Source organism: Mustela putorius, unplaced genomic scaffold (assembly GCF_011764305.1).
Source record: "Mustela putorius furo isolate JIRA1106 unplaced genomic scaffold, ASM1176430v1.1 tig00003834_pilon_pilon_pilon, whole genome shotgun sequence".
Lineage (NCBI taxonomy): Eukaryota > Metazoa > Chordata > Mammalia > Carnivora > Mustelidae > Mustela > Mustela putorius.
In genome coordinates, this window is record NW_025421987.1 from 37,333,938 (window position 1) to 37,352,254 (window position 18,317).

The window sequence follows — 18,317 nt, forward strand, 5'->3', positions numbered from 1 at the left end:
CCTAGTCACAAGTTTTCCTGATTTGTTATACTTATAAGAAGTATAAAGAAGTGTAAAGAAAACAGTCCATGTACAGTGCTTTTCCCATTAGGGAAACAAGTCAGATTTTTTTTTTTTCATTTTGCTGCACATAAAATACAAGATTTGCAAAAATAAAGGGAGAGAATAAAGAAAGGAATGATTGAGAATATTTGCAATTATCAAAAGGGTCCTGGGATCGAGCCCTGCATCTGGCTCTCTGCTCGGCAGGGAGCCAGCTTCTCCCTCTCTCTCTCTCTGCCTGCCTCTCTGCCTACTTGTGATCTCTCTCCGTCAAATAAATAAATAAAATCTTAAAAAAAAAAACAGTGAGAAATGTTGATTATCAAGATACAAGCGATAGTGAAGTGATGTGCATTGTGTATTATCTTACTGATTTAATTACTTTGTAGTTTACAACAGGCCTAATGGAGAATTGGCGAAATAGTTTACCAGCTTTTGGAGTACAACCTGAAATCAAGCAGCCCTCCTTGCTATCTATTTCTGGCACTATACCACTCAAGAAAGTATTTAATTTTTATTTAACCAAGTTTTTCAGTATGTTCCAATAAGACAGGTTCTCAAGACATACCAAAGATAGACTGATTCACTGTATCCAACTTTGCCTCTAACTCTAGGACCAATCATTGCTCCAAAATTTATGACCAACATATAAAGTGGCTTTACTTAAGTATTACACCAACCACGGTAACCTGAAGTAGAAAAAAAGAAGATCTTACACGATGATGTTCTTCACCCCCAGGATTAATTGGAAGGGTCCCAGAGCTAAAATTCAGAAACCCCCATGCCCATTGAATGACTATTCAACCATTTTTCTATTATTGACTACTCCATTTTTTTCTTCTGCTTCCTTCTAAAACTGGTGCAGATAAAAATTTAGCAGATAAAATCTGCTAAAAATTTAGCAGATAATATACGGCCTTATGAACTAGTGTTGTTTTCTACAGGAGAGTCGCAAAGTGGGACCACTGGGTCAAGGGCACTGAAAATGATGCATATTTTATAAATCCTAAAAGATGTGGCGAGATTACCTGACAGAAGAGTTTAGCAGCTGACCCCCCTACCAACCCTACGCGAGTGCCAGTTTCCCAGCGTCCTTGCCAATAGTTGCTCTTTTTAATTTTTGCAAATCTGATGTGTGAGAAAAGTAACGTTATTTTTTCAATTAGTGAAGTTGAATATCTTCACGTATGAACTGCCTATTCACAGACATCGACTAACTCTATTGAAATTATAGATTTTTTCCCCGTTTTTTTCTAGGAGCAGGCTGAATAGAAAGAAGTATTAACGTTCTGTTACCTGTTCTGTAAAATCAGTTTTCCTAGACTCCCATTTGACTCAAGATGACTTTTGCCATTCAAAAAGTTGAAATTCATATACATTTTTAAATGAATTTAGTTTCATATCTTGCTTAAGAGAGTCCCTTCTATCCCCAAACTATAAAATATTCTCTGTATTTAAATCCTCTCAATTTTATTTTTCCGTTGAGATCGTTTATCTACTGGGATTTATTTTTGCACATAACACGAGGCAGGGAACGGAATAATTAAAAAAACAAAAACAAAAACAACTGCCAGGCATCCGAAGAGCTTAAGCAAAATCGAAGGAGCGGTGGACAAGTACGCTCTGGGTATTTCTGCAAGCAGGATTAAGGTCAGATCTTGGAAGCATTTCCGGTATGGCTTAAAACTATCAGGGCGGGAGAGCGATTTATAATGCGAGCAGCCTAGCTAGCATTTTATGCTTCCGCTCCCCAGTGTCCTCGGGATCATCAGACGGTTTCCTATCTAGGAACGTTGGATACGGATTCTCTCCACACCCTCAGCCACGGAATATCGATCTGCTCATTAAAAAAGCCACCTACTGAGGTCAATCAAAACATTCCGGGCCATCAAGGGCAAAAACTGCCGGAGAGAATCAGCTGTCCAATAGTGAGGGGAGGGAAGCGGGACGACGCTCTGCGCATGTGCGCTCTCTGTTGAAACTCTCCCGGGATGCTCTTTAGCAAGTCCGGGCTTCCGGCCGGTGGCGCATGCGCAGCCTAGTTATTGTGCGCTGAGCGACTCTGTAGGTCAGCTCCGTGCTCAGGGCCCTCTGGGAAGATGGCCGGAGCCGGCATGGCGTCTCTGGGCGCCTGGGTACCTTGTCGGAGGTGGAGCAAAGCGGCCGTCTTTGGCTTCCACCGTGGCTTCACCGCATTATTCAAAAGGAAGCCCGAGGGGACGCCACGGTGGCTCCCAGGTCAGTGGCCGAAAGGCGGGAGAAGTACGCGTTCTTTCGAACATCGGGTTTAGTCCGTTCCTGTCTAGTGCGTTTTTGGCGCCCTATTTAAAAATGTTCATCCCCCATTCTTAGTATCCTTGTTTTAGGCACTTTCAGCAATTCTGGTGGAGGTAGTAGGAAGACCGCTTCTTGGCCCTGGGTACCCTGCCCAGCCCCGGCCCTTGCTGGCGTTTTCCGCTTTGCAGTTTCAGGACTACCCTGCCCGTCTCCCCGCGTTAAGCGCCGACACCGGGAAATATTAAGATGTGCGTTTATTAGTTGCTTTTTCTGTCTTTTCTCTTCAGGTCTAAGGGGTTTACAAATCTTGACTCTGTTAGGATGCTTAGACCTGCCTTTGCTTCACTAGAGGGAATTGACGATATGAACTTTTTTGTTGTTGCAGAAGTGTAGATTCGGTCATCCAGCCTAATTTCTGATTTTTGCCTGTTCGATATTCCCAGCTCAGTGAAAACCGTAATCATTACTCAAAACAGGAAACTAGAATTTGGACAAAAAATGAGGGCATCTGAGTATTTTCTTTATCTTGTATTTGATTGTTCACCGTACCACCCTACCCTCAGTATATGTAGTCTGTCTTTCTGAATTTTGTCTTTTTATTCTCCGGTTGTGTTGTTTACACCTTTGCCATAGAAGCTGCCGGGTGCGCTGTGCTTGCAATAGAGACGTCATTGCTGACGCCCTTAGTTTTAGTTAAAATTTTAAGTGTGTATAATCAGTGTAATTGGATACAACCTAAAGACTTGTTGTATGTAAGTTCCTCCAGCGAAGTACAGTATGTCAGTTCATTAACTAGATTGTAATACTCTCCTTGGCACGCCATTAAGGACTTAGCTTCAGGCTTTGAGCTAATCCTTGTAGTATAATAAGATCATTTATGGGTGTCATATTAAGAACTGTCCACTTACAACTCACCAAAATGAAGCAAATTGTAATTGTCTTTGGAAGAAATTCCTGTTTGGGGCAGTAATATCAAGAAGAAGGTAGGAGGGATATTTTTGAGCACTGGAAGGGAATGGGAAGTTGACATTTTTGCAAATACAGTCTATCAGCTAACATAACTGGCCCCCATTAGCCCTGGTTTTCACTAAAAGTTTTAAATTTGGCATATTTCACTATACTCGGAAACTTTGAAACACACTAGTATGTGATAGGGATAGCGTTAGGGCTTTAATTCAGTTTTTAAAATTCAACTTCTTGGGCTGCCTGAATGGCTCAGTTGATAGAGTGTAGAATTCTTAATCTCAGGTTTGTGTGTTTAAGCCCCACTTGGGGCAAAGAGCCTACTTAAAAAAATCAGTCTCAAATCCAAAATGAAGGGAGCTTTTATTAACTCACACGGAGGGGGCCAAGATGTTTTCATTGGCCACAGTAAAGGAGAGGAAGGCTTCATTTAATGCAGGAGATTTTGTTGGTCCAGAAAAAAACTGTAAGGAAATACACAAAACTATTTTTTTAGATTTATTTATTTACTGAGAGAGAAACCACGAATGTGAGTATGCGTGTGTGCACATATGTGGGGGCGGGGAGGGAGGGAGAGAATCCCAAGCAGACTCTAGGTTCATCACAGAGCCAGATGCTGAGCTCCATCTCACACCCAAGGTCATGACCTGGGCTGAAATCAAAGAGTTGGATGCTTAACCCAGCGCCCCATTAACCTAATTTCTTTGGAAGGAGGAGGTAGCATTGTACATGACTTAATGTTCTTTAAATATCTTTTTACTTTTTTTTTTTTTAAGAGCAAGTATAGATTTTATGGTGGGAAAAATCTTCAAAAATGATGAAACAATGAGTAACTTTGTAAAGTTTGCTAGTTGTACTGTTGTACGTAAATTGCATGAACATCTTTGTAGCTTTTTCAAACCAACAAATAAAACATGCAGTGATTGCAGAACCCTATGAGAAATCTTTTTCCAAAAATGGTACTATTACAAATTATTCAAGGTTACTTGTAAAGAAACTGCTCATTGAAGCCACCTCAGGTAATAGAGAGTCATGCTTGGCTGTTAACCATGGCCCATGATTTTGTGGGTGGCAAGGGAGCCAGTGGTAAAAGTAGCATACCAGCACCCCCACCTTTGGAACAATTTCTCAAGGGCAGACCAGAGTTGTTTCTTCCTCTCTATACCAAACAGTAGAGGATGTGAAACTCCTCAAACATAGACAAAATTCAAAAGAAAATCATACAAGAAAAGGCCAAAATTAGTGTAGGTAAATCTGAACGTTGATACTATTTAGGAGAGATGATACAGCAGCAACAGGAAAACATTTTTTACAAGTCTTTATCTTTTATTGCCTTGAAATTTCCTCCTCATTTCGTATTTTGAAAGAATCAGGATTGGACCTTGCTCAAAGGCACTGATTTTGATACAAGTTCCGAAAATAACCATGCATAGGCTTGTGATTTTAGTACTTGAAGTCTTTGTTTTTCCTTTTAAATGGAAGTAGTTTTGACATGAATTTGACAAAGATAAGATTGAAAACCTACAGTTTCCCCTTGAACAAAATGGGTTTGACTGCAAAGGTCCACTTATACATTGATTTTTTTTTTCAATAAATACAGTGCTCTACTGTAAATATATTTTCTATATGATTTTCTGAACATTTTCTTTTCCCTAGCCTACTTTGTTATAAGAATATGACACATAGTATATACGACATACAAAATATGTGTTAATTGTTTATGTTATCAGTAAGGCCTCCAATCAATAGTAGGCTATTAGTAGTTGTGTTTTTGGGGAGTCAGAAGTACACGTGAATTTTCGACTCATGGGGAGTTAGCACCCCAACCCTCATGTTGCTCATGAACCAATTGTATATGGTTTTCCAAAAACGGTATTTGTGAACTGTAGTTTATGTTTTGTGTACTTTGTTTAGCTTGCAGACAAAAGACATCAGTCTCTTTCCTTAGTCGACCAGACCTTCCAAAACTGGCTTATAAGAAGCTAAAAGGCAAAAGTCCAGGAGTTATCTTCATCCCTGGCTATGTTTCTAATATGAACGGTACAAAAGCATTGGCGATTGAAGAGTTTTGCAAATCTCTAGGTCACGCCTATATAAGGTAGGAACAACGTATTTCAGAGAAAATACTACTACCATTTAGCATGGCAATAGAGAATTATTTCTGCTTTAACCAATTAAAGCAAATGCCAGTGCTTTTATGAATTAACTTATTTTAATGGTCTGTAAACTTTAACCTGGTGATTTAGGGTTATCATAAATGAAACCTTTAAAAGACCTGTTTTAAAATGGTCTTTGTGCTACACTGACAATGCTGGCAGGAAAGGAAACTATTAGTAACTAAACTCTGGATATAATAATCTAACATGACAACAAACCAGTAATAGTAGTTGGCTTTCTTGTAATGTCATAATTATATTGTGGTTTTCCATTGGGGATGTAAAGGCTTTTATTTTGCCATTCTTTATAACTCTACTTTTAAAATTATGTATTTAAAAAATGTATGAATTTAAGAATATTGTATATTTTTCATGTCTCTTACCTGTGATATTTTAAGTTCTCATTTCCTGTCTTCTTCATATTGAGCCCATTTGTTCCCTTGGTTTTAACTGTAGTCTGTAATTCCAAAATTTATTTCTCTGGCTTAGTATTTTCATTGGTGCCCCTATAAAAAAAGTAAATAAATGAATGTATTCTAAAATTAGTATTGTATAGTTCACATTTCCAGTGAGTTTTCTCTTTCCCCTCACTCCCGTAGTCTGATTATGTAGAAGGATAGAGGATATATGTTGTTTAACAAAAATTTGATTTCACAATTCCTAATATTTCATACTGATAATTATTTTAGTAAAAGAATGTGCTTACATTGTTGTTACTGGGTTTGTTTACCTTAACAATCATTTATATAGGGCCTGATTTGTCAGAAAAGATAGTATTGTTTAGTAGAAAGAACACAGCATGGGTTCAATAAGTACAGGTATTAGAATCAGTTCCAGCAATAACTGTGACAAGATGAGTCAGCTCAGTAACCCTGGAACTGTTTTCTTCATCAAAAAGGGGCAGGTTGAACTAAAGATAATCACTAAATCCTTTTTATCACTAACAGCCTAAAAATATATTCATCTAAATTGTTAGTAGTTTAACTAAAATTCGGTCAGTGGGTCTAGAAAATACATCTTTCAGAAATAAGATAATAAATAAATTTTTAAAACTAAAAAAATTTTAGATTTTATTCAGTATATTAGCTGAGATTATGTCAATTATACGGATTTAGTGTTACTCCTTTTATCATATTAACTGAGTGGTTTTCATTTTCATGCTCAGAACTTCCAAAAATTTGTTCTGACTTAACTGTTATTCTGAAGTCTGGACTGTCTTTTCCAAGTATCTGTCTTTTCTGACACTATTGCTGGGAGCTGTAAAATACACAGTGATTTCTAAAACATGACTGTTGTTCTTAACGATTAGGTGGGGGAAACACAAGATAAAATACATATGAGAAACAAAGCAAAAATACTCATCAGAACGTGATTGTGTCAAAAGAACAGTGTACTTAATTGTACAAAGTGAGAGAAAACTGCGGATTGAAGTGGGTCAAAAATACTTCATAAAGGCACACTGAAGGATATTTCAGACGTGGGTAAGAAGAAAGAGCTATACAGGAAGGAGGACTACCTGGGTCAAACATGATAATATCAGGAAAATTGCCATCATTCTTTTTTGTCCCCAAAAGAATCTGAATCAAGAAATTGTCATTTTGGGGCACCTGTGTGGCTCAGTGGGTTAAGCCTCTGCCTTCGGCTCAGGTCATGGCCTCAGGATCCTGAGATCGAGCCCCACATCAGGTTCTCTGCTCAGCAGGGAGCCTGCTTCCCTCTCTCTCTGCCTGCCTCTGCCTACTTGTGATCTCTATCTATCAAATAAATAAAATAAATCTCTATAAAAAATAAAGTAAAAAATTTAAAAAAAGAAATTGTCATTTTATTGGCTCTTGAATTTAAATTGAGACTATGAGCTCTGTAACCAGTTCCTGTCTCCCTATAAGACATGACATCTCTGGGTTTTCTGCATTTTGAATACATTTGAAATACATTTTTAAAGTAAATAAACATGATTGAATTATAATGTGCACAGACCATTAAGTAGTACTGTGTTAAAAAATAAACTAAATATATCTTTATAAATCTTATAAAATTATAGCCCTTTACCACAACGTTTTAATTTTTAAAAATCTATATATATTTTTCAAGATTTTACTTATTTATCTGTCAGAGAGATTGAGAGCACAAGCAGGTAGAGTGGCAGGCAGAGCCGGAGAGAGAAGCAGGCTCCCTGCTGAGCAGAGAGCCTGATGTGGGACTCAATTCCAGGACCTTGGGATCATGACCTGAGCTGAAGGCAGTGGCTTAACCAACTGAGCCACCCAGGCATCCCACCACAAAGTTTTAATTTAACCAAATTCCTTTTTATTAGCTTTTATCAAACTTCATTGCAATCTAATCACAATTATTGATTGCATGTTAGCTGGTTATTGGAGATTTTATCTTTTATGTGTATTCTAGTTTCTTAGTTCATTTTGTTGTGTTTTTGGCTGTAAGATCTTGGTTCTTTTTTTTTTTTTTTTTTTTTTTTTTTTAAAGATCTTATTTATTTATTTGACAGACAGAGATCACAAGTAGGCAGAGAGGGAGAGAGGAGGAAGCAGGCTCGCCGCTGAGCAGAGAGCCCAATGTGGGGCTCAATCCCAGGATCCTGGGATCATGACCTGAGCTGAAGGCAGAGGCTTTAACCCACTGAGCCACCCAGGCGAAAACTCTTATTTAAGATCTTGGTTCTTGAACAAAGAAATAGTTGTGTATATTGTACAAGAAATGGTGCATATGGCTATAGGAAAATGGTTTCTTGATGTCCTCTCCCCATGCCTAACATAAGATTGAGTTAGCGCTCCAGAATGTAGGACATGGCATTAGGGCTAGTATTCTCTCATAGTTATTTGTCATAGAATAATTAATTGTAGATTTAAGGATATGTCCCAGAATGTTGAGGCTGCCAGAACAGTGGTGTGTTGCTGTGTCTTAAAGCCCTAAACAGCCGAATATGTTTAAATTATCTTTGTCCCTTGATTAGGGTTCAGCAAGAGTGAACTGCATTTTTTACCCATAACTTTTAGTATCACTGAATGTTTGCTTTTCCCTCTTTGGAGGAACTCTACGTATATTCTGTATCTGCAATGCATATTAGGTTAGTTTTTTGTTTGTTTTAATTTTATTTGTTTATTTGACAGAGAGAGCATAAGCAGGCAGAGGGAGAGGGAAAAGCAGGCTCCCTGCTGAGTAAGGAGCCTGACACAGGGCTCTATCCTAGGACCTTGGGATCATGACCTGAGCCCAAAGCAGCAATGCATATTTGGAAGGCAGCTGTAAAAGATGCAGCAAATAGAGATGCCCGATTGCCCAGCAGAGGAAGGAAAAGGAGGATTGGCCAGTGTCTTTCCTCTTCTCCTGGGTCACTGCTGTGTGCCCTGGATTGTGAGAAGTAGTAACTGTGATTGAGGCTTCAGCAGTGCCCTTGTTACGCAATTCCCATGGGTCCCAAATCATTTCACTTTATACCTAAAGAAAATGTTTATTTCTTCTTTCTCCATGACTTATAAATCCCTAAAAAAATGTTGTATACTATTTATCACATATATATTCTTACACGTACACTGAAAACACTAGGATTATTTTTCACCAGATTTGAAGAGTAAACAAAATGCTTCAAATTTGAATAAAGTGATTCTTTTTACTTTTATCTTCCACTTTTATTTATTTAGTATGTGTTGTGATACTCAAGTGTATGAGGCGTATTACATGCCTTGCCTCTGAATGCAGAGACAAACCAAGAAGGGTGTTCCCTGCGAGGATCTGACAGTCTCGCAGCAATGATGAGGCACACTACACACACAAACTGTCTTCTAGAGTAGGTTATAAGAAATTGATTGTGACAGCTAAAAGTGAATTCTATATAAGTTTCATTAGGTAGAGATTTTTTCTTCAGCTTTTCTGGGAAGTTTATCCAGCAAAAAAAGATTCATTTGGACTAAGCTCTAAGAGCATATGAGCTGTGCAAGTGAAAGGAGAAGGTATTCCAGGTGAAGGGAATAGTAGGAGGCATGAAACAGGACAAAGAGCAGGAGCCAGTTGAGTAACAGCAAGTTGTTTAGTTTGGCCAAGGCAGTAGTGGCCTCTGATGAAATTATAAAAGGTCAGTCCGACATGACCAGAAGCTAGTGGTCTATAAAAACAAGCTAACATGCTAAGTGTTTATGTTGTATGTCACAGGGAACCACTGAAGTTTATGCCATGTCAATATCATGTTGCAGAAGAAACCTGACAGGTATAAAGTGGATCCATTCGGAAAGAGACTAGTCATAGAGACAGGAGGCTACTGTGATAGGCCAGGTTTGCAGCATAATATTGGTCTTACCAAATTGAAGAGAAAGAGATGAATGAGAAGAAAGGAGAGAGAGTGAGAGAGAATGGTACAGGAGGAAGCAGTGTTCCGTACCCTGGGGGAAAAACAGATTAGAATAAAACAGTCTGCTCTTGAAGAACTGACAGCATAGTCAGACATTTGAAACTTGATTACAACATAGTATGAAAAGTGTTGAGGGAGTACATACAAAGGAGGTAACTGATGGTAGTAAGCAAGGCATGTATGTTAAAGAAAGTGCTTCAGAGGAAAGTGCCTTGACTTAAACATTGAGTAAGAGTTTGGGTGAGGAAGGAAGGTTTCCCCCAGGGACTGGGGTTAAAGGCAACCTGCAGGTGTGGTATGATACTTCATGATCTGTTGAATTGTGCCTTGAAGGAGAGGTGAAATGCACAGATCACACAGACTTCGAGCCTGAAGACCTCGAAAGTTGGAAGGAGACGCAAACTAATGGAATGAGTTGGTGTTCATAAATTTGATTTGCCTCCTTCCTTTAATTAATTTAGTAAATACTAAGCATATACCATTTGCAAGGTTCTGATCTAGGCCAAAATAGTCTTGGCCCATATGGTGCTTCCATTCTAGTGTTGGGAGACAGACCACAAACACATAGATTTCTTTTATGTCAAGTAGCAGTATATGCCATGAAGAAAATAAAGCAGGGGACGGAATTCGAGAATGATGAAAGAAGCACAGTTTTGGATTGAGTTGGTCACAGAAGGCATCACTGGGGATGTAACATTGGAGCAGGAGGCCTGAAGGAGGTGAGGGAGCAAGCAAACTGGCTGTCTGGAAGTGTAGAGGGAGAAGCTGATGTAAAACTCCTGAGGCACAAACGTGGGTGGTGTATTCCATCAACTTCAGGAAGGCGAGAGAAGATAACAGTTGGGAGGGAGGGAACAAGAAAAAAAGGTCAGAGAGGTAGTCAGAGGCTAGTTTATGGTATGGACTTTATATTTTATTTAAAAATTATAGAAAGCTTTCAGAGGGTTTGTGCAAGACATGATTTTTGTTTTAAAAGGATCACTGACGACTACATGGGGAAGAGACTACGAGGGTAGGAAAGGGCGGCAGGAGACCTACGCGGAGACTGTCACACTGGTCCAGTCAGAGGAAGAGAGTAACAAGGAGCCACAGCTGGTGGTGGGGAGGGCGAGAGAGTTAGTGACTGGAGGCGATATTTAAAGGTTATGCCGGTAGGATCTGCTGAAGTATAGATTGACCTCAGTGTTTCATTTTAATATATTTTAAGCTTTGTAATAATGGTAAATTTACTGTCTTCCCCTCAAAAATCAGAGAAACAAACATATAAATAGATACTTAGATATAGATTTGTTTTCCCTTTTTCTAGGTTTGATTACTCAGGAGTTGGAAATTCGGAGGGCAACTTAGAAGAATGCACAGTGGGAAGATGGAGAAAAGATGTTCTTTCTATAATTGATGACTTAGCTGAAGGACCGCAGGTGACTGTTTTTGTTAAATATGATTATTGACTAACCTCATGCTTTTTTAACTGTTTCTTTAGCTATGAAAATTTAATAGTTTAAATATTTAACCATCAGTTTTGGTATTTGATTTAAATTTGTTCTGTCATTTTTGGGGCGCCTGGGTGGCTCAGTGGGTAAAGCCTCTGCCTTCGGCTCAGGTCATGATCCCAGGGTCCTGGGATCAAGCCCCACATAGGGCTCTCTGCTCAGCGGGGAGCCTGCTTCCCCCTTTCTCTCTGCCTGCCTCTCTGCCTACTTGTGATCTCTGTCTGTCAGGTAAATAAATAAAATCTTAAAAAAAAAAAAAAAAAAAAAAAAATTTGTTCTGTCATTTTTACTTTCTCATAAAATGTAAGTAAGCATTTTACTTTTCACTGCAGTCATAATTTTAATTCTGCTTTATGCCAAATATTAAAAGTCTGGGAGCTAATGGATGTTGAAGACAAAAGTACATACATAAATTACTCAGTCCACTTACAGAAAAGAAAATTCCTCTTTAAAACTATAAATTTTTATTTTTAGATACTAGTTGGATCTAGCCTTGGAGGATGGCTTATGTTTCATGCTGCAATTGCAAGGCCACAAAGAGTTGTTGCCCTTATTGGTGTAGCAACAGCTGTAGATGGCCTGGTGACACAGTTCAATCAGCTTCCTGTTGAGGTAAGTCACAAGCAACCTCTTGTCATTCTCCTGCTCCCTCTTTGAATATTTGTTCATGTGTCATCTGTCCTTTGACTTCCTTTGCTGGCTCATCTTTTTGCCTTAGCTGCCTTTTTGTATACAGTCTCTACCTTCTTTAACTAATTGGTCTCTTGTTCAAGGTTCCCTTTTTTTCACAGCCTCTTCAAATCATTCTGCTGAATATTTGAACCATGTTAATGAAATCACACTTAAATTATTTTTTTAGCAACATTTTCTTTATAAATCACATTTACTTATCCTACATTGTGATCTTTTTTTGTACCTCTTATTCTTACTTTGTGGCATATGGGAAATAGTACTTACGATCTTGTTGGACTTGGGTCATCAGTTCTGAAACTTTTTTTTAAGCGTGAAAGCAGCCTCAGAACTTTTCCCAGCAGAGCTCTGCAAGTACACACCATCAGTCGATCAGAATTAGCACACAGGAGATGAGATTTGCCATTCCTGGCTTAGACACTTAGTTGGCATTCTTTTCTACGACTAATTCTCACTTAAAAAAATTTTTTGCTTTTCATTATTAGCATGCCTTTCAGCAAATCATGGTTGAAATGAGGTTTCTGAAATGAATGAAGGTAATGTACTTGTTATGCTTCATTATTGGGCATATGTTTAAGCACTTCACTTTTGTCTGCAGGGGTAAAGAAATCGTGGGTCAAGGCTGTTTATTTGTGTATATTTTGGTACTCTTTTTTTTTTTATTAATTACACACTTTTATTCTACTGTCTCTAGGTTCATAATGTATATATTTTTTAAAATTTATTTTGTTACTCTTTTGTAATCAGTTGAGTTCTCTTTGCCTGTTTTTTCCCTAAGGATCTAAATGTCCCTGTGGACTATGATCCTGGTAGGACTGAGGCACAGAAAAAAAAAGAAAACCAGTTGTGTGTTGGTTCAGATAATGTTGCCCCAAGGCCAGCAGCCTCAGTTTCACCTGACAGCTTGCTAGAGATGCACATTCCCAAGCTTCCCCTTGCGGCCAGTGGTCTGCTTTAGTCAGCTGAAGTTGGAGAACCACTGCGCTAGAGAGCAAATGAGCACATGGAGGAGGGAACATGTAGTGTTGAATAGTAGAGTATATTGTTTGCCTCGTTCTGCACTGGTGCATACCAGTGCCATAGATTATACAGTTCTGAGCTTATTTCTCAATCCACATTCTTCTCAGCTTCTGGAAAAAATGGCATTGTCTGCAAATGTGGTTTTATGTCCTTTCCTCTGAGGGCTAAGATTACAGAGCTGGTCTACCATGCGCTTATATTTCTGGGGGGAAAAATTATTATTATTATTATTATTATTTTTGCTATCTTAGTTGTTTCTCATGCGTGCATAGTTGCTCAGTGTCCTCATTCTGCTAAATTCTACCATTGTATCTTTCTGCATATAAACTTTGAACCCTTTACCCCGTCCTTTAACTCAGTTAAATAGTGGTTCTCCTGCTAGGAAATTATTTCAAGAACATAGCAGATTGAGGAGGAGGTGATTAAATAAATTTGTTGTTGTTGTTACAGTAAATGACAGGATCTTTGTGTATTTCTTTTTATGTGTATGTATCCACATCACTCGGGGAGGATATGGTAAATCCCACCTAAGTGACTGAGAAGGTCTGTGGCCTGAAAATCAGGGCATGTCTTTGCTAATCCTGAATCAGACCAGCAAATGGTTGTAAATAGAAGCATGTTAATTTAAAAGCATGTGTAAGGGAAGAGCAGGGGCACTAAGACCACTATCTCTTCTTCACAGAAGCAGTTACCTCTAACAATGGCAAGGCAGCAAAAGTGGTGATTGTCACTATCATCTTTAGCCCAGGCAGTGTTAACATTGCTTATTGGGTAGGAACAGACTAACAATGTCTCCTTCTTTGAACACTTGAGGCCATCAGACAACAGCACAGCTGTTTCGAATATAAGCTTTGCAACCACATCACCTTGATGTGGTTTCTTCTAGCTCTAGAACTTAATACATATTGTACGTTTTCTTTGGTTAATGATGTTTTTTGCTATTCTGAACTTTCTGTTTTTGAGGGTTCGGTACATATAACATTCTGTAAAGTGAAGTTTGTTCTTTGGACAGTATTCATTCAGTTCAGTGGCAGATAACAGCTTGATGGGGGCAGGGATACTTAAAATGCTGCTGTTCTTAATTATGTCTTAGTAATTACCATGGTTCCCACTTCATCTAATAACCAATGAAACTGAGTTCTAATTACTGAAATTAGAAATTTAGGAATTATCCTGAGTACCTTGAGGATTACTGAATATCAATTTTTTTAAAAATTTTTATTTATTTATTTGACAGAGATCACAAGTAGGCAGAGAGAGAAGAGAAAGCAGGCTCCCCACTGAGCAGAGAGCCCAATGTGAGGCTCAATCCCAGGACCCTGGGCTCATGACCCGAGCCAAAGGCTTTAACCCACAGAGCCACCCAGGTGCCCCTGAATATCAGTTTTTGCCTTTAATATTCAGTTCCCATGTTTTTTTTTTTGTTTTTATTTGTTTGTTTGTTTTTTTTTTAAGATTTTATTTATTTATTTGACAGAGAGAGATCACAAGTAGGCAGAGAGAGAGAGGAGGAAGCAGGCCCCAGTTCCCATGTTTTAATGAAGAAGATGCCTTGATGGGGCGCCTGGGTGGCTCAGTGGATTAAAGCCTCTGCCTTTGGCTCAGGTCGTGATCCCAGGGTCCTGGGATCGAGCTCCACATCGGGCTCTCTGCTCAGCAGGGAGCCTGCTTCCACCTCTCTTTCTCTGCCTGCCTCTGCCTGCAAATAAATAAATAAAATCTTTTTTTAAAAAATACCTTGATATTAATATAGACTCATGTATCTCACAGTTTTTAAAATTTTATTAATTTCAAATCATTTGAAGACATGGTTAAGAGTATAGCTTTCAGATACACAGCTTTTTCACATCAGTATATCATTTTGGAATTTTAAAGAATACATTAAAATGCCTAAATACATACAGATTATAGCATACATATTTTACTGTTTAAATTCTTGTTTTCCTTTCATATTTGCAGTAAATTAATGTATTTTAAATATGGAAAAACCATATCTTCACTGAAAATTTAAATACAAAAATTTTCAATATATTATATTTGGTTTTTCTTTCCTTTTATTTTTCCTTATTTTTGATAAGATGTCCACCTATTTTTATAGTCAGAAATGTCCTTAATATGATATGGTTCCAAGAGCCATAAAAACATTTATATCTTGATATATTAGTTAAATATAATCTCTCCAAATAAGTTACTATATACAGATAAATCTTTGTGCTCAAGATGTTCATAAAAGTACCCAGCAGTTAGGGGTTACATACATAGCAGAGCAGCTCCCTTGCTGCAATCTATTGAAAGTCACGAGGGTTTGTATTTTTTTAATATTTTTAAAATTTTAAAAATAAAGGAAAAAATTTAAAAATATAAAATTAAAAAAAGAAGTACCCAGCAGTGTGGGAATATTTAATTAGCTTAGACCCAGTATAATGGACTACTGTCAACCTTTGAAAACTTCATAGAATTTTTTAAAACCCAGATATCATGTAGAAGTAAAGCAATGTAGAAAACTCTGTATGAATGTGTGGTAGATATCCGTTTTACATATTACATGTATAAAACCAAATACATGGAGAAAAATATTGGAAGGAAATGAGCCAGAATATTCATGGGTGTTGTATCTAAGAGGTGGGATTATGTGCACTCTTTTTTATAATTTCTATATTCCCCATGTTTTCTATAATGTGTGTACATTACTTTAATTAGAAAAATTGTTTAAGGGGTTCCTGGATAGCTTAGTCTGTTAAGTGTCTGCCTTCAGTGAGGTCATGATCCCAGGGTCCTGGGATTGAGCCCTGCTTGTGGCTCCCTGCTCATTGGGAAGCCTGTTTTGCCCTTCTCCCTCTGCCCCTCCCCCTGCTCCTGCTCCATCTCTATCTCAAATAAATAAATCAAATCTTAAAAAAAAAAGAAAAAGAAAAATTGTAAAGACAAATTATAATCCAAAAAGTAAGACAAACTCTAATCTAAAAAGTAAGGCAAATTATAATCTAATAAGTAAAAAAAATTCTTCAAGAATCAAAAGATACCCAGTGTTTCATTTTAAGAGCGTAAGCATGGAAATGATTTCCTTGTTCAGTTTTCAGGAAGTATTTGGAAGACTTCATTGTCTTCCAAAACAACACATTCTTTTTTCTCATTCCCTAGGACTCTGAAAGGCAAAAGCAGTGCCTCTTTTTTTTTTTTTTTTTGTAACATTTAGCCTGAAAAAAAAATTTTTTTTTTAAGATTTTATTTATTCATTTGACAGTGTAAGCGAGAGAGAGCACACAAGCAGGGGGAGAGACAGGGAGAGAGAAAAGCAGACTCCCCACTGAGCTGTGAGTCCCCTGTTGGGGTTCATGGGGCTTGAGATTACCTGAGCCAAAGGCAGATGCCCAACCAGCTGAACCACTCAGACACTCCCAGCCTGAAATTCTATGTTTGATTATACCAGAGTAACTACTATTGTATTTTTCATTTTTAGTTTTAGGCTTGATTCTTTACTTCCCTTATCCCCTCCCCATTTTACTAACTTCACATTATAGACACTCAGTTTTGTGCTTTTTGAAATCTGAACAATTGTTATTCCTAAGAATTGGTTTTATATATTATGAATGATACCTGAACTTATTCCAAGAAATTATTTTTTTCTCCCCTTCATTTTCCCTTTCATTTGGGATGAAGCAGCACCTGATTTAAGATGTTACCTGATAAAGCGAAATCTAAGTGTGAATCCTAGCCATGACAGCTGTTACCTTTCAGTTTTAAACATGAAATTTAACCTCTCTAGACTCCCAATACCCTCTTGTAAAAATGCTATAATAACAACTTTTATCGGGATCTCATGAGGTACTGTGTGTAAAGTGCCTGTCAGAGTACCTTGCACAGTGTTTAATTATTGATAACTATCATTATTACATTTTTATCTCTTTTTTTCCTTTTTTTCTAGGACTGCTTTCCTTAGACTGTTTTAAGACTACTGCATGTGTTAGAGTTGCATACATTTCTTTTCCTCTTTTTTCCCAATAGGTCAAAAAGGAAGTAGAGACGAAAGGCGTGTGGGCCATGCCATCAAGGTACAGTGAAGACGGAGTTTATCACCTTCAGTACAGTTTCATTAAGGAAGCCGAACACCACTGCTTGTTACATAGCCCTATCCCTGTGAACTGCCCGGTACGACTGCTCCATGGCATGAAAGATGACATCATACCTTGGCATACATCCATACAGGTTGCTGACCGAGTGGTCAGTGCAGATGTAGATGTCATCCTCCGAAAGCATAGTGATCACCGAATGAAGGAAAAAGCAGACATTCAACTCCTTGTTTACACTATTGATGACTTAATTGATAAGCTTTCAACTGTAGTTAACTAGAATCACATTTTTAGTTGGTATGTAAACCAACAGATCCAGAAGCTTGGAAGAGGGATAACAAATGAAAGACCCCGATACTTGGGTTTTTTCCTCTTGTCTCTACTTTGTAAATATCACATGAGTATTTATTCAATGATGTAGGATACAAATGGTGCAGATCGTGAAGAAAGTACAAGCTGCTGTTTGGAAAATTTCCTCCTTCCTCCAATCTTTGATTTTTTTAAATTGAAGTATTGTTGACACGCCAGTGTTATGTCGAATCACATAGTGATTCGACAGCCCTATATGTTACACCGCGCTCACCACAAGCGTAGCTATTGTCTGTACGATACGGCGCTATTACAATACCATTGACTCTGTTCCCTGTGCGGTACCTTTCATCCCAGTGGTTACTCATTCTGTAGCTGGAAGCCTGTAGCTCCCACTCTTCTTCATTTATTTTTGTTCATCCACCCACCCCCTCCCTTTGACAACCACCAGTTCTCTGTTTCTGTGGGTCTGTTTCTGCTTTGTTTGTTTTGCTTTTTAGGTTCCACATATAAGTGAAATCATACCATATTTTGTCTTTCTCTGTCTTATTTCACTTAATTTAATACCTTCTAGATGTATCCATGTTGCATGGTTGTTTTGTGTTTTTTGTTTTGTTTTGTTTTGTTTTGTTGTTTTTTTCATTAAAATATTTCCTACTTTTTTGTTCAAGAGATGTTTACCTGCTAAATGCTTATGTTAAATCGGGACAGTTCTTAATTTGTTGTATTCTTGTCTACTTAGAATTGTTAATAAAGCTGGAGTTTTTTGTCTTTTTTTGGTGTTGGTCATATACAGAGATTTGTAAAATTGCTTCTGATTTTAAAATGCATTTCACAAAATATAGGACAGTCTTTAATAAATGACCAGAAAAAATCCTGAAGCATAATAAAGTTCAAAAAGTAAGGATACCACTTTATATATTATATTCTGCATATTATA

At 37.8% G+C, this 18,317-nt stretch overlaps 1 protein-coding gene across 1 annotated transcript; it reads left to right on the top strand.

The window, feature by feature from the left end:
* Positions 1–2,050: 2,050 nt before the first annotated feature.
* ABHD10 (abhydrolase domain containing 10, depalmitoylase) lies at positions 2,051–18,151 on the top strand. The gene is made up of 5 exons (XM_045088360.1): positions 2,051–2,280; positions 5,197–5,380; positions 11,105–11,216; positions 11,763–11,900; positions 17,004–18,151. Exons 1-5 carry the CDS (start codon positions 2,142–2,144, stop codon positions 17,346–17,348), a joined length of 918 nt encoding a protein of 305 aa, XP_044944295.1. The 5' UTR covers positions 2,051–2,141; the 3' UTR covers positions 17,349–18,151.
* Positions 18,152–18,317: the final 166 nt, after the last annotated feature.